A 22785-nucleotide genomic window follows, 5' to 3' on the forward strand; every position below is an offset into this window, starting at 1 on the left:
TATGTCCTAAAAGTATTCTTCAATCGAATATTTTAATCTTAAAATGGTACAATTTCATAATATTCCAAATTTCAAGTAGTCAACGATTCATACATCATCAACCTACTACTATTTTCAAACAAGTGTTTTGTAATCTGATTGATAAAATCCGGTCTTTGAACAGATCAGAGGGCGCGTTACATTTATGAAAAATATATTCAGTTATCAACTCAGATCCTCAGTTAATAAGAAAAGGCAGTGAGCCCAGAAGGGTCAACCTAAACGGTGACCTGGTCATTTGCTCCCAAAATTATTTGAGCAATGATCACAAGACACTCATAAGACTACCTGGTAGCTTCAATAGCAATAAAATGTTCTTTCTACAAATTATCGCGAGCCCTAATGGAGAACTACTGACCGCAGTATGGGTGGTGTGCAGTCACCTCGCCATCAGGAAGACTCACCACTCATATGTAATCGATCTCGCCACCAAGGCGCGTTATCTCCCCACCACGTAATAAAATATAGTTCAACTTACTTACGTATTTCCTTTGCAAGTCAAAATATCAAAATTGAGTTGCACTGGCTTGATTTGAAGTGTCATTTTAAAATACTTACCCAACCTTTCTTGTGTTTGTTCTTCGAGAGATACAACTACAACATCTCACTTTTAACAAACAAAAAAATTATACCTTTATAATGCTCAACCTCATAACTACCAAAATTCAGAAAACCTTGACGCGCTTTCTGCATGAACATGGGACATTAACGCTCGAAGAAAAATCAATAAGAACTCATCAAAATCGCTTGGGCGACTACCAGGCGTTTCGTACCCACAGTCGTTCCAAACTCATTCTATTCGTATCCAACTTAGACCATTCGCACTCAATCAGTTGAGTTGTTTCGTACGCATACTAATAAAGTTTTTTTTCCATGTTAAGTATGTTTTAAGTAAGATCGGTTTCTTTCATGTTAAATAGTAATATCAAGTGCGTCAAATAAGTTTTGTTTACGTGGCGTCCATTTTTCATACGCGACCACCTAAGTAAAGGAACCCAAAATGCGGGGTGTGGGAGTTGTAAGACAGACGCACATCATTTTTCCATCAGATAAATGTAAGTTTATTTTCTATCCTAAATGAACTTATATTAAAACCTAGTCTTTTATTTCCAAAGCCTCAATTTATAGAATTAACTAACCTGAATCAAACTACAATCTTTTTTTTTTCTATCGTGGTGAACAGTAAATACACTTCTTCTTCCGTTAACAGTCCCCCGCTATTTTGCGTGACCAAAAATCACCCACTAAAACTTGCTTAGTTTTCATTTGTTAAAGTGCCCCTGCAAACAAAGTTCGACTGTTGACCGAAAAAAGCGACCAAAATAGCTATACATTAGCAGCAAGGAAAGGAGAAACAGAGAGTTAAACTCAGATTCGAAGCTGAAATGGTTTATTTACGGGACATATGAAAAAAATGATAATCCTGACGCCATTTGAAAGCTGATGAAGTCCTACACATTTGCTTCATCTTCTATCTCTCTGATTTCGTTGACATCGGCCGCAGCAACTTCGTTTGATGCATGACAGCAACACAACAGTTTGCGAAATTCTTTTCGGAAGCCACAATTTGTGACAGCGTAAATAAAAGGATTTATTGTAGCACTCAGAAAAAGAAAAAATATAACGAGAAGTGCTACTCCTCTGGGACAGGTTTCTGGAGAGAAACGTTTCCAAAGGATGAATGCCCACATTGGTATCCAGCAAAACAGAAATCCAGCGGCCACGTACATTAAGACTCGAGTAACTTTTATCTCCTTTAATGAACTACTTCCTCCACAATTGCTCCTGTCACGGAGAGATGGAACTACGTTCACTTGATGTTGATGGGTACTGGATAATATTTTGTAGTAGCTGAACATACCACAGCATAGTGGTACAATAAAAAAAATCCAAATATTATGCAAAAATGAACAACTCGAACTCTCTGATTGGCAAAACCAAGGGCACCCACTTCAAAATCAGGTACGAAGTCAAAACTGAGTATATTGATCACTCGACCAGTCAATAGGTAAAGCACGAGAATAGCCCAAACGCAACAAAACCAAACTTTGGATCTGAGGGGCAAAAAATATTTTTTGTAGTGGTTCGTCTTCACAATTTTTACGTAACGATTAATCGCTGTCAAACCAAGGGTTGCTGGGGTCGCGTAAGTGGTGAACACGTCGACGAAACTTTGAATTTGGCATAATACATCACTAAAATCCCATCTTCCTGTGATCAGTGTTGTAGACGCTAAAGGCATTTCTACTGTTGCACAGAGGAGATCGCTGACTGCTGGAGCAATAATGTACAGATTTGTTGTTGATCGCAGGTTTGGGTTTCTGTATGCTGCTATACAAACCAGGCCGTTTCCAATAATGCTTGTCATGTTCAGGGCAACGCAAATACTTGCCTGAGTTATAAGAACAGGTAAGCTTCGACTTGGCAGCTCAAAGTCTGGCATTTTGTGAAAAAATAAATGACTAAAAAGGAAATAAAACGAGGTAACTGTATAAATGTGTGAATAAGTAAACAAAAGAAAAATAGAATTGGACTCCTAAAAGTCGTATGCGCGTACCCCTCCTTCCATATTTGTGGTTTTTCCTCCTTTATTCATTTATCATTTTTTGTTTTTTTATTTAGGTCATCGTTCAGTTTTGGCCTTTTATTCACTTATACGACCCGACGGACTAATTGGGAAAAAAAAGTGTTTCTAATGTTGAATCAGAAACCCAAAATAATTTTGTCCAATGTATTTCGGCTTAATGAGGTAAAGAAACAGAGATGTTCCATTAACATATATGGTTGAAAGAAGTGTTTCATTCGCATTAATTAAAGGTGTTCGTTGATCAGAGGTGTACTTACGACTTGTAGTAAAGGTTGCGTTAACACCTTTTTCACTTGACTTCACGTTTCACTTTGATCGAGGTTATCAACTGAAGCCGCCAATACATTCAACTTTTTCAGTATTTTCTTGTATTTATCGCCGATTTTCTTTCTTTGCCACGGAAGATGTTGATATGTACTTTTTATTTCTTTAAGCCGGCAATAGATCATTGGGCTTCCTTCAAACTTATGTCGCCTGTACAAGTATTTAAGTTACTTTTCTTTACTTGGTACTAAATAATCTCCATTGAATTTCCTCTTTAAACTTTCATTTAAATTTGCCAAACCTTTATTTTTCCTCCCCAAAAGTGTGAAGTCGTGTATAAGAATTGAATTCACGGAATGTTTGGGCATTCCATGTACACCTTCTGGCTAAATCTTCTTGAACTGAGTTCTCTTAACACATCTTCATCGCTGCGGCGTTTATGCGAAGAAGGAAATTTGTTCTAACAACATCTTTTTAAAGACAAATAACGTATCAAATGGATTTTCTCACATAAGTGTAATAATTGATGGCCTTCACTCCTTATGTTTTGAATGGAATTGTCGCAATATGACATTCTATTTCTGAAACTCTATATTGCTGTCAGTTTTCCCTGGATTTAGGGTAAATCCATAGAAACTCTGATTAACAATTGATGGTCTTTTTCGTCTGTTGCTAAAATATTCAAGGTTGAAAGCAATTTGCTAAGTCAATAGTTGTCATGGCCTATCTATTCATAAATAACTTCGGGTTCTTATTTACTTTCCGGCGTTAACACTCAAATCAAACGAGGCGAAAAAAAACCAAAAAATCTTAAAGTTATAAAATGATGAGTTTAATTATTATATATATGGGCAGAACCATCTCGATTAAACTAGTCAGTACCGAAAAAACCACGGAAAATGCTTGCTTAAAGGGTCCCAGTAGCAACTGTGACAACTCAAGAAGAGTCATTTGAAGTTGAACAGGAATCATTTCACCAAGAAGTTGAAGCAGCTGTGTCAACTGTCAATGCTGCTTCATCTTCACCAGCCCTGCAACAATCAGATGTTCTTAAGCTGCAACGGGAAATAGAGCTACTGCAAGTACAATTAGCTGACTTGAAAGAAAAACTAAGTGAAGTTGAAAACGAGGGGGATATTTATTGGCGTGCCAATTTTCAATTGACAAAATTAAAGATGATGAGTCTGCGGTTCTATTTTATACTGGATTCCCAAACTATGGAGCACTCATAAGCTTCTATAATTTTATTGAACCAATGCTGGCAAAGATGCAGTACTGGAAAGGAGAGAAATTGTCGAAAGAGAGTCAGCATACCAAACAGATGATAACAGAGGTAAGCCGGGGCCTTCAAGAAACTGTCATTCTTAGATGAATTTTTACTCATACTTATGAGACTAAAACCAGGAAAGATTTATTACTCGACGTTTCGGGGTCATCATGACTCCATTATCAAGAGACTAGTTTAAAAACATGCAAATAAGGAAAGGTACAAGAATAGCATAAATTAGACTGAACGGCTTAAACAAACACCTTGGCGCGGATGGAATCCGTTTGCGCGTTCAGTGTTGGCTTACGCATGCGAATATACAACATTTCATTAACAAGGCAATCAAATTTGCCGTTACATTTCGTGATGACGTTGAATTGCTCGATCAAGCAAATTTGATTGCCTTGTTAATGAAATGTTGTATATTCGCATGCGTAAGCCAACACTGAACGTGCAAACGGATTCCATCCGCGCCAAGGTGTTTGTTTAAGCCGTTCAGTCTAATTTATGCTATTCTTGTACCTTTCCTTATTTGCATGTTTTTAAACTAGTCTCTTGATAATGGAGTCATGATGACCCCGAAACGTCGAGTAATAAATCTTTCCTGGTTTTTTCTATGCCTTTGCTTTAGCAAATCCCTGCTGATCAAGTATGAGACTAAAGGCTGGGTTATTTGTACAAGATCTTGCTGATAGATTTGGGATCAGCAAGAGCCTGGTGTCCAGAATCTGCATTACATGGATTAATCTTAAACTATGTGGAACCGAAAGAACCTTTCCCATCTCCAGCACAAGAACTTGTTTACAAGAATATGCTGCAAGAGTTTGCTCAATATGCAACAACTAGGATTATTTTAGACAGTACAGAACTGTTTATTTTTTCTTCTGTGAATAATAATGTTAATTATTGTCAATAGGCTCTTCGAAATGTTATGTTTGAAGAATAGAATTTTGAAGCTCCTTCCCATAAAACATAGTTTAACTCGCGTTTTATTGTCATGCCAATCACTTCTCTTATTTACACAATGTACAATGGTACCTTATCTTGATTTTACAAGCCCAACATCATCTTTTTTCCCTGAGTACTAACAACATTAATATTAATATTTCTTAATGTAAGGAAAGATTACACCTAAATCAATTTGAGCATTAAATTTGAGCTGGTGAAGGTGAAGCAGCATTGACAGTTGACACAGGTGCTTCAACTTCTTGTTGAAATAATTCCTGTTCAACTTCAAATGACTCTCCTTCAGTTTTCACAGTTGCTACCGGGACCCTTTTACCAGGCATTTTCCATAGATTTTTCGGTACTGACCAGTTAAATCGAGATGGTTCTGCCCATATATATAATAATTAAACTCATCATTTTATAACTTTAAAATTTTACATTTTAATTCTACATTACAATTTTATAATTTTACATTCAGTTCACAGATATCGTATAAGACCACAGTACACAAAGAAATATAAATATCACCTTTTTAATGAGGAGAAAAAAATCCCCCCCCCCCCCCCAAAACAAAAATCCCAGCATAAACACTTCAATACCGAAAATCAAAGCAGGCATTTTCTTTCGGTATCCAAGCAACAAAACAACCGTACAAACATTATAAACCTTTCACCAATTTCCAGCGACCTGCCCACGTTTTTTCGCATGTCTTCTTTTTTGAAATGTTCTGAGCACAAAAAAAATTGATTTTGTGATGAAGAATCCGTCCTTTCCATGCTGGCGATTCAGGAGATTGCACCATCTGACTCCTGCTGGAAGTCATTCGGAAACTAGAAGAAATGCAGACCTGTTGAATTGCCTGCTGTGTCATAATAGCTATTAGCACAAACAAAAAGCGGCACAGTGTCTTCCTCTTCCTTTCGAAGAAGAAGGAGGAATATCCTGCGTAGGGAAAGTATCGTTCATTGTCGAAATATCTCGATGAAAAGGACAGTGCAAAACCACATTTCACTAAACTCTCACTAGAACTCGCAACGCGACTCAACACTAACCTCGCTATCATGTTTGCGCGGTTACACATTCAATATGGCGCCGGGAACTGTAAAAAGGACTATTGGTGGTGTTGCTCATCAGGGACTAAAATAATTGAAAGTTGAAGACAACTTGTTAGGAGAATAATTTGTCATGGCCTACCTTATTTTAGTTACGTGAGTGCGTGGGCTCCTTATAACTTTTCATCAATAACACTCAAAATCCAATGAGGCGTTCACATCGCAAAATCGGCTTTTTATTAGCAGCGCTCAGCTGTTCAATAAGAATTTTGTAGATCGTGACCTGAATAATAACCTTTCTTCATTTAAGTAAGATGGACGCATTTTTAATTCTTTGCTTCTTACGTAATGGCAGGTCACAATTAAAGGTGGGTGTAATAAGCGTGAATCACGCGATGACTAAATGATAGCTGTTGTCTGTGTTGGCCTGAATGGGGTTACGGTTTCTTGTCACTCTTTATACCTTCCGATTATTCGATTTTGATAAGTTCAACTTATTCGGGTTGCAGTTGGGTTACTTGGGTGTGATTTTCAGATGGTCGAATTTGTTTGGAAGGCGTTTGTGCCGGCGGCTATCTAGAGCGATAGGGCTTTGTTCAATCTTTGTTGATAGTTATTGAAAAATAATTTGTGGAAAGTGAAAAAAGTCCAAAGTTGATGGAAAAATAAACGTTTTAAACCCAAAACCAAGGCACACACTTCAAAGCCAAGGCTAAATTACAAATTAAGTCAATTCATGACTTGACCAATCAATAAATGAAGCAAGAGAAAAACCCATTCACAGTTCAACCAAATCTTGTATCTATAAGTTTCATCTTTACAATTCTTGCGTAGCTGTCAAACCAAGGGTTGTTGTGGTCGCACAAGTGGCGACGACATCAACAAAGCCTTCAATTTTGCATATTTCGTAGCAAAAAGCCCATTTCCCGGTGACAAGCGTTGAAGCTAGAAGTTAAAGACATTTGGTTTGGACCCAGGAGTAACACTACATCGTGTAATCTGATCGTCCGGGTAAGAGTAGTCCTATGAAGGACTCACTGTTGTCGGTAGTGGTGACTGACGTTTCGATAATCTAAGCGGAAAGCATTAATTACTTGGTTGTCAAAGTCTAGTCGCGACGGCTCTCTACAAGACTCAAGGGACTTAAGTAGGTCGTGATTGGTCAGTTACCATCCGTCGGTAGTATTAGGACGTTATATTTGATTCGTTTATAGATAAATGTTGTGGCGAAAGTCATTTTTAAGTTGAGGGTAGTTGTTAACATTTGTTGAGAGGAGTCTGTACCAAGTAAGTGAAACACATCGCTGAACATTATCGACTTACGAACATACGCTATTACTTGGGACTCCGTGCAACGCTTAACCTACAGCACCAACTAAAGCTGGTTCATTAACTTAGAACACACCCCCCTCAACAGTTGTCAACAACCACCAGCACTATGCAAACGATTTTTTTTTTACGACATTCTTTAGATCTCTTTTTTTTTTCTCTTTTCTTTACCAGAAGTTGACTATGCATATTTCTGAGCTGCATAGTTACTTCGTTATTTTTTGTCTTTGTTAACGCTGTTACAAGGATCGGAATTGTCTAGAAAGTTCGCGAAGGTCAATGTCACGCAATGTGTTGTTTCGAGAATTTTCTAGAACTGTGACTCATCAGTTTAAAAATAGAGTTTACTGTAATAGTTATAAATGGTTACTATTGTAATGGTTGTAAATAGTTACTTTTGGAAACTTCTAGACTCTCTTCGGATGCTCATATAAGCAGCTCGCTAGTCGGGTTGTTGTTGTAATTTGGGACTTCGTTCCCTGTTTGTGATATACAAGTAATATTGTGTGACAAGTGACAAGTGAAGGGATTTTCCTGTTCGGATGTGATACTGACATTCTGCTGTCAAATCCAGAGTTGTTTACCGCGGAGTGCGATACGTCGAAGGAAGTCTTCAGGAGATTTCGCCAAAGAGAAGGACAGTACTTTGCTTGTGGTCGGATAAGCGTAGATAAGTACATAGTTAATTTTAGTTCGATTGTTCCAAGAGTAGTCGCTAGCTCGTGTTAGGTTATCTCCCGTTGTTTACAGTTGAATAAATTGTGTTTCGTGGAAATAGCGAGGTTATTATCTTTCTGCCGGTAATCAGTTACCGTAATAACGCAGTTTTCGTTGACCATGTTGATATTTGATTTAGACAGTTAAGAAACGTTCATGAAAATAGAGAAGACAGTTCATCTCTCAATCATTTTCATTAACAACACTTTTCCTACATATTCATCGGCCTTTTTTTGGAATTTTTTTTATTGCAAGTTCTAAAAGTTGCAAATTGTATTCAGCAATCGCACCTTTTTCTTCCTTTTTCTACTCCGTGACAATATGGCAGGTGACAAAGAAAACTAGTTGCAACAAGTTTTAATAAAGCAAAGAGTTAAAAAATTATTCTTTTCGCATATTTAAGGTAGGTTTTATGAAAATAAATAAGATTCGTGATGTGAAAAAATATAGAAAAATAAGGGAATCTCCTGATACAACTTCATTTAAAAAAAAGACAAAAAGGGGAGAGTGCATGAAAGGGGAATCAACTTTCACAAGGATTGAATGCTTCCTTAGCCAGAAGCCACTATAAAGTCTACTTCAGATCTATCTTTGGAACAATTTTTATCAAAAACAGATCAACTCTCTGGATGCCTTTGCAGAGAAAGAAAAATAAAAGCCGTCTTCCTTGAGAAAGTAATATTCCACTGGTTCTGTCTCGAGATTAAAAACTTTTACTATCTGAGGTACAATGAAATATATGAAGTTCATATATTTTGAACTGCGGTATTAGATACGTATGATACACGATCCTCGCAGAAGATAGCGCTATTTAAGCAATAGCGAAAATCAGACCTGAAAAAAATCAGGCCTGTACGGGATTCGAACCACTGACCTCTGCGATACTAGTGCAGCGCTCTACCAATTGAGCTAACAAGCCAACTGGGAGCAGGCCGTTAAGTTGATTCGTAATAAACCCGTGAAAGGAATAAATGAGATACAATGAAATATATGAAGTTCATATATTTTGAACTGCGGTATTAGATACGTATGATACACGATCCTCGCAGAAGATAGCGCTATTTAAGCAATAGCGAAAATCAGACCTGAAAAAAATCAGGCCTGTACGGGATTCGAACCACTGACCTCTGCGCTACTAGTGCAGCGCTCTACCAATTGAGCTAACAAGCCAACTGGGAGCAGGCCGTTAAGCTGATTCGTAATAAACCCGTGAAAGGAATAAATGAGATACAATGAAATATATGAAGTTCATATATTTTGAACTGCGGTATTAGATATATGAACTAAATATATGAACTTCATATATTTCATTGTATCTCATTTATTCCTTTCGCGTTTATTACGAATCAACTTAACGGCCTGCTCCCAGTTGGCTTGTTAGCTCAATTGGTAAAGCGCTGTACTAGTATCGCAGAGGTCAGTGGTTCGAATCCCGTACAGGCCTGATTTTTTTCAGGTCTGATTTTCGCTATTGCTTAAATAGCGCTCTCTACTGCGAAGATCGTGTATCATACGTATTTACTATCTGAGTTAGATAATTTTCATTGGGATGGTACTGACCTCTACATTGCCTGTTTGTTAAAAATGAAGCTTGTGACAGTCAAGGCATACAAGGACGAGCACAAGAAGCCATGAGACACATTATGATGCGGTGAGCAGCTTCCATTTTTCGAGGGTCGTGTCATTATAGGTACTATTGTTGGGACTGGCGACCATTAAGTTCCACAAGAACCAGCCACAGCCAACCAAACGATCTTAACAAGAGTGAAAAACGTTTATCATTTGAGAGAAAAACAAGAAATATTCTAGGTATTGTTTGATTAGGTTTTATGTGTCAGTCTACGAGTTTTAACTTAGGTACTGCGTAACTAGCTGCAGGTTTTTCAGATGCTCGACAATGTGTGTCTTCTTTCGGCATAAATAGCCTTTCGGGAAAACCTTTACCAGAAAAGAGTAATATTTGGTGTTGGCGCAGATATCGGTTAAATTATCAGCAAAATGAAAAAAGTAAAAATGCCGTTATTCGGCGTTTTTAACGGTAGATTAGCTTCAGTGGAAAAGCGCATGTGGGAACTTTTCTATTTCAAAGCTGAAACCAGGAGAAGGAAAATGCCCATTGAATGAAATTGATTCAAACACATCACATATTGCTGAAGATCAGCGACTTCAAGTGCAGACTCATTATCTGCGCTAGAGAACCAAGATATGCTTTAAGATATGCGTTAAACAATGCACCCCGTGAGAAAGTTCCCCTTGTTCCGATGCTTTTGTTATGAGAAAGCCTTCCTTTAATTGAGAACAAAAGTATCCTAAGAACGAACATCACCCACAAAAGATGGGATTCATCATGTTCTTGCGACTTTCTCATTGGTACATCCTCTAACATAGTAATTATAGCTTTATCAGACTTATCCTAAGAACAAAAATACATCACAGAGTACTCATATTTTGCGTTCTTAGGATAACCACAATAGTCCGCCACGAGCTGAAAGTCCACGTCATACCTGCCCTGATAACATCACACTGAGGATATCGAAGACTGAACATCATTACACTTTCTGATTCAGTTCAGAAAAACGAATGACGCGAAATATAGCGTCTGTTGAAAAAAGGAAACATTTTTTCCTATAGACCAAGAATCGATTGTAATATAGCTTGTAAATACGTGCAATCAAATTCAATAGCGCGATCGTGCTTCAATTTTCCATTGTGCACGCTGGTGACGTTAGCAAACAAATACCTCGCGAAAAAAATTTTTGTTTGCGTGTGACTTCAGCATTTTTCATTAAAAAACGGGAAAGACTTCCGAAAAAGAGTTAAACTAGACATGGGAACAAGCGAACAAGGCGATGAAGATCTGGATTTTTTAACTCCCGAGAAAGAACCCAGAGAAAGGGAAAACAAAACAATCAACGGTTTCATCTCGTTTCGGAACTCTAACTTCACTTCCACGCATGAATTCACCTGTCAGTTTTTGACCAATGTTAGACAAGAGCATTGAAGCACGCCGAAATACTTGTCCGAAACAAAATAAACAACGCATTGGAGCGTTGGAGAGGGAATTTCTGTCCTTTATACATAAACTACAGCGTTGAAAACGTTATAAAGCAATTGGTTCATACGTCAGCTGTGCATTCATGGATATATGAAGCACTTGAGAAGTTTGGAGAGCACTCAAGAAGCTAGAGATGCTTTCGGCTACGCCTCAAGCAACTCTTACGCATCTTTCGTGCTCTCCAAACTTCCCGCGTGCGTCATATCTCAATGAACGTAAGCTCACGTATGAACCAATTGTTAATTATAACATAGCTTGTAAATTCGTGCAATGAAATTCAATAGCGCGAGAGTGCTTCAATTTTCCATTGTGCACGCCGGTGACGTCAGCAAACAAATGCCTCGCGCAAAGCTTTTTTTCTTGCGAGTGACTTCAGCATTTTTTATTAAAAAACGGGAAAAACTTCCGCAAAAAAGTTAAACTAGACATGGCAACAAGCGAAAAAGGCGTTGAAGATTTGCCTACTTTTTTTTGGGAAATGGATTTTTTAACTCCCGAGAAAGAACCCAGAGAAAGGGAAAACAAAACAATCAACGGTTTCATCTCGTTTCGGAACTCGAACTTCATTTCCACACATAAATTCACCTGTCAGTTTTTGACCAATGTTAGACAAGATCATTGAAGCATGGCGAAATACTTGTCCGAAACAAAATAAACAACGCATTGAAGAGTAGGAGAGGGAATTTCTGTCCTTTATACATAAACTACAGCATTGAAAACGTTATAAAGCAATTGGTTCATACGTCAGCTGTACATTCATGGAGATATGAAGCACTTGAGAAGTTTGGAGAGCACTCAAGAAGCTAGAGTTGCTCTCGGCTTCGCCTTAAGCAACTCTTACGCATCTTTCGTGCTCTCCAAACTTCCCGCGTGCTTCATATCTCGATGAACGCACGCTCACGTATGAATCAATTGTTAATTAGAACATAACTAGCAGAACCGTGCAATTAAATTCAATATATACGTAAGCGTGCTCAAAATCCCGATAGTGCACGCTGACAGCGTCAGCAAATCGCTTCGCCAGAAATTTTTTCTTTCGCGCGAGCGGCCATTGTTAGCGCGGGGAAAAATAATATATTTCGCGACAATATTAAATGGATACAAACAGAAATTCCGAAAATGAAGACAATGTTTCGATCTTTTCCCTTGGGCTAGAGTTCTTTAATGAGGCAGAAAAAGAGAAAAACAATGGAAAAAGAGACTAGGCATCAGCGCCGCCACGATTCGCTTCAACTGATATTGTTGTCCGTTTTTCGCGTCGGATTTAATGCACAATTCCACCGGTTATGTTCTAAAACAATTGGTTCATGCTTTCAGCTGTGCACTATCGAGTTATGAAGCACGTGGAAAGTTTGGAGAGCACTCAAGAAGCTAGAGTTACCCTCGGCTATCGCATCGGGCAACTCTTACGCTTCTTTCGTGCTCTCCAAACTTCCCGCGTGCTCCATGACTCGATAATGCACGCTAAAGCATGAACCAATTGTTAATTACAACATAGCTTGTAAATTCGTGCAATGAAATTTAATAGCGCGAGAGTGCCTCAATTTTCTATTGTGCACTCTGGTGACGTTAGCAAACAAATGCCTCGCGAAAAACTTTTTTGCTTGCCGGAGTGACTTCAGCATTTTTTATTAAAAAACGGGAAAAACTTCCGCAAAAAAGTAAAACTAGACATGGAAGCAAGCGAAAAAGGCGATGAAGATTTGCCTACCTTTTCTTTGGGAATGGATTTTTTAACTCCCGAGAAAGAATCCGGAGAAAGGGAAAACAAAACAATCAACGGTTTCATCTCGTTTCGCAACTCGAACTTCATTTCCACGCATGAATTCACCTGTCAGTTTTTGACCAATCTGAGACAAGATCATCGAATATGGTTAGCCAAATGTTGCAAAATTCAACAACTTGCATATTTATATTCAACAACTAATATTTATGCTCAACAAGATATATTTTTATTCAACAGTTTACAGTTATATTCAACATTTCATATTTATGTTCAACGACACACATTTTCTTTTCATATTCAACCAAAATTATTTTTATTCAACAACAATATTTATTCAACTTCAATAGCTATATTTATTTTACTCAACAAAATTAATTGTTCAACTTCAGTCCAAAATTTTTACCCAACAAAAATAATTATTCAACTTCTACCACGCATAATTATTTAATGACATACCTTCTATTATGACTAAGTGTTCGAAAGTTCCCGGACATTCAAAATATCGTCATTCAACAAAATTCCCCGCCCCTACCCCAGTTAAATACGCTGTATTGCGGACCCAGTGCCCCGACCATTAACCATGAATAGAGATGGCGTCGGAAGACGAATCAGGGCGTGATGTTAGGGAAGAACTGACACAAATTGTGAGAGAATGTGTTCGAAATGAGATCGCTCTTCAACGATCGGGAAGTAATACCTCGTTATTAATGAGAACGCGTGACCTTATAGCAAGTTCAGCAAGATCTGCGAGCCGAGAGATGACAAATTCTATCGCCCCGGGCATCGTTCCATCTTTTCCCGCCACAGCCACCCCGGTTCCTTCTTCTTCGTCTTCTTTTCACAAGGGAAAAAAGAGGCCCGCAGTTGCAACAAATCATCCATGGCGCCTCAAAGGTAAACAGGAGAAACAAATGAAACAAGAGTTACACCCAAAAGCTGTTCATCTCCTCGACAAGCCCGAAGATCTCGATGAAAATGGCTTTGTCCCTGATTACCCAGTTACCGACGATATGATTCTACTGAAAGGTTACTTTGAGCTGGGAACAGGCCAGTCGGAAAGCGAAATCAGAGAAAGCATAACAGAGGTACTGAAGCAGCGATTCCCTTTCGTAAGACCAGATCATTTTGACTTTGTTAAGCGAGAGCGCAACAAAGTAACTACCCCCCGTTGTAGGAAAATCTCTTGAATGGAATTATAAACACGTGAAAGAGTTATGTGGCCAGGGAAAGCTTTATATTCGTTTAAATGTCTTAAAAGAAGTAATCGAAGCGTGTGATGAGCCATCACCCATAGTGACTAAAGGTGAGGACGATGAGGACTTGATGAAGTCACCTTTCTTCTCATCAGAATTGTCGATTAATTCCATATCCAAGAAATCTGAGAGTGCACTAGCGAATGCATCTGCAGAGAATGGACCATTTGACCACGGCCTTACTAACATGGACAGTGCAAGTGTATCTGGGGCATGTACCTCTGCTGATTTGCTAAGCAGTAATGTGTCCTTTATTTCCAGTCCAAGCAGGCAGAGTGACATGGCAACACTAGGGGAACTGCTGCCATCTGTAAGTGAGGAAGACCTTGACACATTAGTGCAGATCATCAACATCTTAGGAAATAAGTTAACAGGAAAAAGAAAGAAACTAGAAGTTGATGAAGATGATCTAATTGAAGATGCTGTGGCCTATTACAAGTCCATTCAGTTTGATGCTTCCTGCCCTTTAAGAATTATCTTTAGAGGGCAGCCTGCCATAGACAGTGGTGGAGTATTAAGACAGTTTTACTCTAACTTATTTGAAGGATTAGTACAGGGCAAGCTACTGCTGCTGTTTGAAGGAGAAGAAGCCCGCAAGGTGCCAAGTTACCAAACACAGGCCGTTATGAGTGGAATGTTTGAAATGGTTGGGAAAATGATTGCCCATTCACTTGTGCAAGGAGGCCCTGGATTTCCATGTCTGGCACTGCCCTGTTTTTATTACCTTGTGACTGGAGATGTCATGTGTGCATTTGCATACTGTGATGTTTGGGATCTTCCATGTCCAATGTCCAGGAACATAGTCTTACAGGTAAATGCTCAGTATGTCTTGAGTGTAATTTAAAGGAAAGCAAAGATTTACCTTAAAACCACAGTAAATCCAGTAAGTGTACACCGCACCTCATGGACACCCCATTAAACAATCCACTCTTTGACATGCCAAAGCAACCAGTATTGGTGGCCAATTTACCATTTCAACTTTGTTGATATATACAAATTATTTCATTACTCCCACCGACGCAGCCCCAAACAGTTTCTTTCGAAACTGTCAGCCAGTATTAGGAAAGCCTCCCATTACTAGAAAATTTATGTGGCAAGTGCTTTTGAAATGGTGGTTGTGGTCTAGGAGTTTTTGTACTTGATAGTATGGAAAAGTAGTGTGGAAAAAATGTGAAGGTGCATTAGTTTACAATCAAGATGCCCTGAGCATTGAAATGCACATGCATGCAAAAAATGTTTCTCATGAAGATTTCCTGGAATGGCTTGCTGAAAGGTGTAAAAGGGCCTACCTTTCACCTATACCTACTATTCAAATAATAAAACTTCTCCACCAGTATATGTACATTCTAGTCATGAGTAATGATTATTTCTATTTCTGCAAATTTATTGAAAGCTAATGGATGTCAACAGTTATGATGAACTGGGAGAGCTAGCCAAGAATGGTGAAGTAATTAATCTGATGGCTAATTGTGGAGAGACAAGTGTTCTGCAGGTAGAACTTAATTTACATTAAAAATATATGGTCTGTCATGCATGTCACCCCTGGCATTGCATAAACTATATTATTCATTCTTGAGATTGTGAAATAGCAAAATCAATGCAGGAATTTCCAGATGTACTTTTACACATGCACTGAGATTTTACTGCTGTCTTGAGTCTGATGGGAACTATTTATAGGATGGTTATACAGTAGCTCTAATATATCAGAAAATTTTCTGAGATGGTATATACATGGCAATTATATATCATTTTATGATTATAATGGTACCAGAGATGATATGGTCATTCCTTTCTCTCAAGTAAGACACCTCATTTAACAGTAATACACTTTCAGAAGATTTATATGGCTACATACTAAGTTTCCATCAATTTTATTCAGTTGATTAGTTTGAAGCCACCTAAGTGCCACCCTATTTGTTTGCTAAAATTTAAGAGAATTATGTCGCATTCTATTAGGACATTGCTGTTAATATCATAATTTTATTTCAGATGTCTACCAAAGGGAAAATAATCCAATCAATAGTCATGTATGAGGTCATTTCAAAACGTAAAATGGCTTTGGATCAGTTGAGAAAAGGATTGATCACCCTTGGTGTTCTTGATGAGATGTCAAAGCACCCACATTTGTTTGAGGGTGTGTTCACCTTTAAACCTGTTGAGCTGACACCAGCAATAGTCAGAGAGTGTCTCAAATATCCAGATGAATTAAGTGACCAAGCACAGGAAATCAAGATGATGATGAATAGATTTGTTGACCAGTCATCAAGTGCCAGGTTGATGCAATTAATGCATTATTGCACTGGAAGTAAGATGATGCCTTCAGTACAGAACTTTGCAATAAATGTAAATTTTCATTGTGAAGATTACATCTCTTCATCAACATGCACCTTTACATTGTTAATACCTGATCATTTCCACTCTTATGGTCTGTTTGAACTCTCTTTAAATTCAGCCTTTTCTTCATCTGGAAAGTCTTTTACCTCGGTTTGAACACTGTTAAGTGAATAGTCACGATTGACCTTATGGCCGATTTTGACTTCATTTACAGTGGTAACAACACACACAACTAACGTTGGTGCTGCTTTTCAGTAACTTTCTTTTCAATGTTGTGTTGTTTAATTCACTGATAAGTTTAGTTGTGTTACCTTTCCCAGCAGTATAACTGGTGTTTATGTTTGGTGCTGATTCCTGGGAATAATAGCCATAAATTTGTAATCTTTTGACATACATAAAGTTCGTTTTCTGATTTTATTATTGAAAATAACACACAAAACAAGTAATAAATGTGAATCTTTATTGAGTTGCTCTTTAATAATTATTGAAATAAGTGGATCAACCTGAACTATTGTTTTCTTCTTAAAATGCTTTGCATGGGCAAATCATTAAAAATGGAACAGAGTTATAGAATAGGGGTGGAGAGATAGGGATGGGTCAGCTAGTTTGGGTAGCTAGTGCCTCAGTTTTGAGGACGTAGACTTCATCCGAAAAAAAAAAAAAAAAGAAGATATAATATGAAAGGTGGCTGGGACTTGTCATTGTGAGAAAATCAGTGCTTCATAGTCATTACCTGGCTATCTGAGTTTCATGATAATTTTAAGCAGGTTCAGTTTGAATGATGTTCCAATCCGCCATGTACCATAACAGTAAAATTCAAAACAGGTGTGTGTCATACCATCAGTTTTTCCTTCAAAAGATACACTGATAAAACACAAATTCAGTTCTTAATCTCTCTTAAGATACCCTCCTGCAAGAAATGGTAGGGATTTGAAAAAAAACTCAGTGGCATTTTAACCTTGTCAATATTGAATACAGCTATGTGTGGGATGATCCCCTGCAGGCATGTCTCATAGGCATTATTGGTTATCATCACATAACCCTAAGTGGCCTTTGTAAGTATTCATTGAGAACTATGGGTGGAAAGCAAGTTTTCTAGAAATTCAAGTGCCCTCTGGAATATATCTATTGCAAAAGCACTTGAATTCCCAAGTGGGTTGATCTCGTTTGACAGCCTAGAAATAATGTTATCTGGTAAATTCAAATCCACTTCATTGACTTGGACAGTAGACAGACCATCATCAGGTGGTGGTGGTGCATCAGGGTCAAAACCATACCACTCATGCTCATGCCCACTGATGTTAGCTTCACTTCTGACATCAGCTACTGCAGTAAGTCTTCCATTAACTCTGTCTATCATTCCATTGGACCAGATTTGTTCCGGACTCCAATTTCTTTCAGTTCTTATGGGGTGCTTATTCCAGGCCTCAACAAAGCTGTCAATTGCAGCATTAATTCTGGGCAAGTAGACATAATGAAGAACAAACAAATGTAGGGGGTTGGTAACATCAAGCAAACCAGACTCCTTCATGGATTTGAAAGTGTAGTAAAATACGTTACCGAAACATCGAAATACGTCTCGCCATAAACGCTCTATTCTCTGGTTACGAGTAGAAGTTCCAATAAGTACGGATCCACGATCATGGCCTCGAAATGCATTCATACGTTCCCACGTCAACACGTTTTCTCCTCCATGGTCAGTTCGTATTCTAGAAGGCCACGAATACTTTTCAACACTCTGCAGAAAAAGACCTTCAACGGTCTCTTTTCTATTGTTTGTAGAACACTTCAAAAAACATATTAAACGAGAATAGTCATCTATACAACCATGTATAACGAAACCCCACGTAATCAAACTGTGATGGCCGTCAATATGCCATAAACTGTTAGGGCCAGGCACTGAATAGGCTCTTCTGGAAACCACTGTTGCCCATCTTAAGCGGCAGTTGATCGGATCAACTCGCGAAATACTGGCTCTAATACGTTGTCTTTGAACATTAATACCTTTACTTCGCAAGTGGCCATGAACCATTGAATACCCCACAAGGCCTCCTTGTACGTTCATGAAAGCTCGCACAATTTCATCAAGATCTGTATTTCCTATAATTGTAAAGCCAGTTTCCTCGCTGATACCAAGCTCTCGTACCCGTCGCCACAGGGTCCAACGAGAGACGAGAAGAAGTTCTGCGATGTCTTTCCACTTAAATCCCAATGCTCTTAAGTGTAGCAAAGTCTCTTCATTGATCTCGTACTTTGGTCTCCCTGGTCCTCCGTTTACTGTACGTTCCGGTGAACTTACCAGATATACTGCTAAGTGAGTACAGTTTGGAGTATTCCTTAACCCCAGTTCTGTCAATTTTCGGCACCAACTGTGGAACAAAACCCTTAAATTTCCAGCAACCTCAGTCAACTCTCCTTTGCACTCGTTTACAATCAGTGACACGTTTTCGACAAATTTCGCCGCTGATTCTAAGCAATTGATCACCCTCTCTATAAATGGTCGGGAAATACTGTTTTCTCCCTCTTCACAAACATTTAACAAACTTATAACATCCTCAAAGCAACTGAAGAATGAACCTTCGTCCAGTGTTATGGCTGCCATTTTGATTTTTGGCGCAAATTGAATGATCGGGTTCCAGTCCGTAATCTTCGTATTGGAAGGGAATGGGTTTCATGTTTGGGGGTAGTTCGGGGGTAGGGGCGGGGAATTTTGTTGAATGACGATATTTTGAATGTCCGGGAACTTTCGAACACTTAGTCATAATAGAAGGTATGTCATTAAATAATTATGCGTGGTAGAAGTTGAATAATTATTTTTGTTGGGTAAAAATTTTGGACTGAAGTTGAACAATTAATTTTGTTGAGTAAAATAAATATAGCTATTGAAGTTGAATAAATATTGTTGTTGAATAAAAATAATTTTGGTTGAATATGAAAAGAAAATGTGTGTCGTTGAACATAAATATGAAATGTTGAATATAACTGTAAACTGTTGAATAAAAATATATCTTGTTGAGCATAAATATTAGTTGTTGAATATAAATATGCAAGTTGTTGAATTTTGCAACATTTGGCTAACCATAATCGAAGCATGGCGAAATACTTGTCCGAAACAAAATAAACAACGCATTGAAGCGTAGGAGAGGGAATTTCTGTCAATACATTTGACATCAACGTGAGGAGTCACCGAAATCTATTTATATTTTGATGTGTGCCAGAATATGCTGTATTAAATAATTCATCTCTTTGACTTATACAAATGTTTTGAACAATATATTTTCTTGCTTTTATTTCTCAGCTGTTTGTCATCTAATAATGACGCACAAGTATTTGCTTTTCCTTTCTTCTTCCGATAAAACGAAAGGGGAATGTTTAGCACGAACTGTGAGTTGCACGCCGAAAGAGACGAACGGTAGAAAAAAAGTGGAAATATACGGGTGGCGTTCGAAATTGGTAACTCATTACCTCAGCAAACAAAACTTGATCTATATACGGTGGAACCTCGATTTAACGAACCTCTATATAACGAAGTCCTCGGTATTAACGAACGACACTTCAGTTTCAGATCAGCCCGGTTAAAGTTACAGTAATGTATGCCATAGAGCCTCGATATAACGAACCCTCGATATAACGAACCAATTTCCCCGGTACCTTTGCACTTCGTTAAATCGAGGTTCCACTGTAATTCCTTTCAGATTTCAGTTGCTATTGTTAGAATAAGACTGTGTCAGATGTCAAGCTACATCTTTTCTAAACGCTAAAGAATAAAAAGTCCAATTATCAAGCTATTTTCGGCAAAATGCACCCCCAAGGGAAAGTTACAAAGCTTGACGACAAGAGGAAAGTTCCCGCTATAGTCGCAAGAATAACAAAAAGCGAAGCTTTTCACCTTTTACGGGGGGGACAACGGTCGTTTAGGCGTATTTCGAAATTTTCGATTTTTCGGAGAAAAAAAAAACACGATAGAACTTTTTGATATAGTTTTCGAAAAAGGTTCATCAAAAGGGTCCTTTAGAAAAAATAAAACGAATTACGAAATTTTGCAACTCTCGGCGGATTCTCGATATATATGGTCAGTGGCTCTTAATTTATCACTCGCGCCAGACCACAGCGGTCGAGCTCTTTGAAGACCCGGATTAAGACGAACATAATTCGAAACACGAATAATAGCATCGAGGTTTCACATAACAGCATACGGACACGAATAATAGCATCGAGGTTTGGGCGAACAGCATACGGACACGAATAATAGCACCGAGGTTTTGACGAACAGCATACGGACACGAATAATAGCATCGAGGTTTCGCATACCAGCATACGGACACGAATAATAGCATCGAGATTTCAACGAACAGCATACGGACACGAATAATAGCATCGAGGTTTCAAATAATAGCAGCGAGGCTTCGAATAATAGCATCGAGGTTTCGAATAATAGCATCGAGGTTTCGAATAACAGCATCGAGGTTTCGAATAATAGCATCGATGTTTCGAATAACAGCATGCGGACACGAATAATAGCATCGAGGTTTGGACGAACAGCATCTGCAAACAGCATAATAAAATTCCAAACTTAATTTTGGCGGTAATCATCCTTCATACGTAGGGACCACAGGTAAATTGAAAGCGCGCTTTTTCTTTAAGTCCACTCAAGATACATTCCTGGGCGGCAGGAGCTTATGCAGCTTGTGACCTAGTACAAGAAAGTTAGAAAAGAGCCTGTTGGCAATATTCTCGCGCTGCTCATGCAGCGAGATAAGCCCAGTACACGCAAGCGCCTCGACATATTCTTTATTAGGGAAAATTATACGTAATGCGCGCTTCTGGCATCTTTCTAAATCAACTGATAGATATTGAGCTAGGCTGCTGTGAAAGAGCGCGCATGCGTATTCCATAACAGATCTAATACATGTAAGATGGAATTAAACGAGCTCCTTAGACTTAACCTGGGCGCGCTTTAATTGGCGTAGGAAGTAAAGCCGCTCGTTGACTTTCTTTACTATCTCATCTACATGCGCGTTCCATTTAAGGTCGGCACACACGAGGGGACTAGTCCCTGCGACTAGTCCCAGCGACCAGTTTCATGCGACTAGTCCCTTCGTGTGAACTACACATTTCTGTGGTCGCAGGGACCAAAATTTGGTCCCTGCGACTGGTCGCACGAATTCAAACTTGTCTGAATTCGTGCGACCAGTCGCAGGGACTTGTCGCATGAAACAAATGTTTGTCCCTTCGTGTGAACTGTTTGTGCGACCAGTCCCTGCGACTAAACGGTAGATAAGCCAATCACGGGTCAGTATGATGCGTGACTTCCGGTATTTGTAAACTTTGCAGTCTCTATGAATTTTCCCTGAATTCTAGATTTCTACAACTGAAGAATAAAAAACTATTTCTAGTTTTGTAAACATATACAGATGTCTTGGAGCCGTTTTGATGGAATTATTACCCTATTTGACTCTGTGTTTGTTAAAAATAAATAAATAAATAAAAAACGGAACGTAAAAGCATGAATAATTCGACTGAATAAGTGTAGTTCATTTGCGTTGATGTTTAATAGTGCTACAAAGAAAAGTTACCAAATTTTCATTGTTTTCGTGTTGCGCCCCAGACTAAGAAACATCTTTTGCCTCTTAATTTTCCTATGTTCTTGTGCAATTGAGTGCCCTCGTGTGAACACCTTAAGGGACTAGTCCCTGCTACCGGTCCCCTCGTGTAAACCCTTCAAAGACTTGTCGCCGGGACTAGTCGCACGGACTAGTCGCAGGGACTAGTCCCCTCGTGTGTGCCGACCTTTAAGATCAACAGAGAAGATGACACCTAACATCTTAGCTTTATGAACGCAGTCTAACTCCTTACTATTGACTACAATTAGGCCAAAGTCAGGCGAGGATCTTGAAAATTAGATGCGTAGCTCCTTACATTTGCCCTCGTTCAACTGAAAACCGTTTATAGCTACCTGTCGACAGGTTTTATCGCCGAAGGGACAAGATGAGAAAAATAACTCAGAAACTCTTTACATAAGTTGTGAAATTCGTTTCACGCTCGCGTTTTTCGCTCGTGATCATGTTTGGGAATAACTTGATCATTTGCATAACCAGGAAAATAATAGGGCAAATTAACACTTAATGTCAATGTCGTTTCAGCTTTAAATATCTCCCGCCTGAATAATCAAATTGCTTTTACGTCGACTCCTCCCATTTTGAACGAACGCTAA

General features: G+C 38.6%; 3 protein-coding genes, 1 long non-coding RNA gene and 1 pseudogene across 5 annotated transcripts; 3 read left to right on the forward strand and 2 right to left on the reverse strand.

The window, feature by feature from the left end:
• Nucleotides 1–960: 960 nt before the first annotated feature.
• LOC148736364 (beta-1 adrenergic receptor-like) lies at nt 961–10689 on the reverse strand (annotated as a pseudogene). The gene is made up of 2 exons (XR_015998922.1): nt 9764–10689; nt 961–2501 (listed from the first exon to the last, which is right to left on the reverse strand). The product of XR_015998922.1 is annotated as a beta-1 adrenergic receptor-like (transcript).
• On the forward strand, nt 9898–11265 carry LOC148736365 (uncharacterized). Its single transcript, XR_015998923.1, has 2 exons — nt 9898–10012; nt 10664–11265. It is a non-coding gene; the product is annotated as an uncharacterized LOC148736365 (long non-coding RNA).
• A 1862-nt stretch (nt 11266–13127) lies between these two features.
• On the forward strand, nt 13128–14171 carry LOC148736366 (uncharacterized). Its single transcript, XM_088753989.1, has one exon. It carries the CDS (start codon nt 13575–13577, stop codon nt 14169–14171), a length of 597 nt encoding a protein of 198 aa, XP_088610115.1. The 5' UTR covers nt 13128–13574.
• A 71-nt stretch (nt 14172–14242) lies between these two features.
• LOC148736367 (G2/M phase-specific E3 ubiquitin-protein ligase-like) lies at nt 14243–17290 on the forward strand. The gene is made up of 3 exons (XM_088753988.1): nt 14243–15048; nt 15631–15729; nt 16227–17290. The coding sequence occupies exons 1-3, from the start codon at nt 14308–14310 to the stop codon at nt 16725–16727; spliced, it is 1341 nt and encodes a 446-aa protein (XP_088610114.1). The 5' UTR covers nt 14243–14307; the 3' UTR covers nt 16728–17290.
• Nucleotides 17015–19654, reverse strand: LOC148736368 (uncharacterized). The gene has a single exon (XM_088753987.1). It carries the CDS (start codon nt 19171–19173, stop codon nt 17635–17637), a length of 1539 nt encoding a protein of 512 aa, XP_088610113.1. The 5' UTR covers nt 19174–19654; the 3' UTR covers nt 17015–17634.
• Nucleotides 19655–22785: the final 3131 nt, after the last annotated feature.

This window comes from Stylophora pistillata, chromosome 3, assembly GCF_964205215.1.
Source record: "Stylophora pistillata chromosome 3, jaStyPist1.2, whole genome shotgun sequence".
Taxonomy (NCBI): domain Eukaryota; kingdom Metazoa; phylum Cnidaria; class Anthozoa; order Scleractinia; family Pocilloporidae; genus Stylophora; species Stylophora pistillata.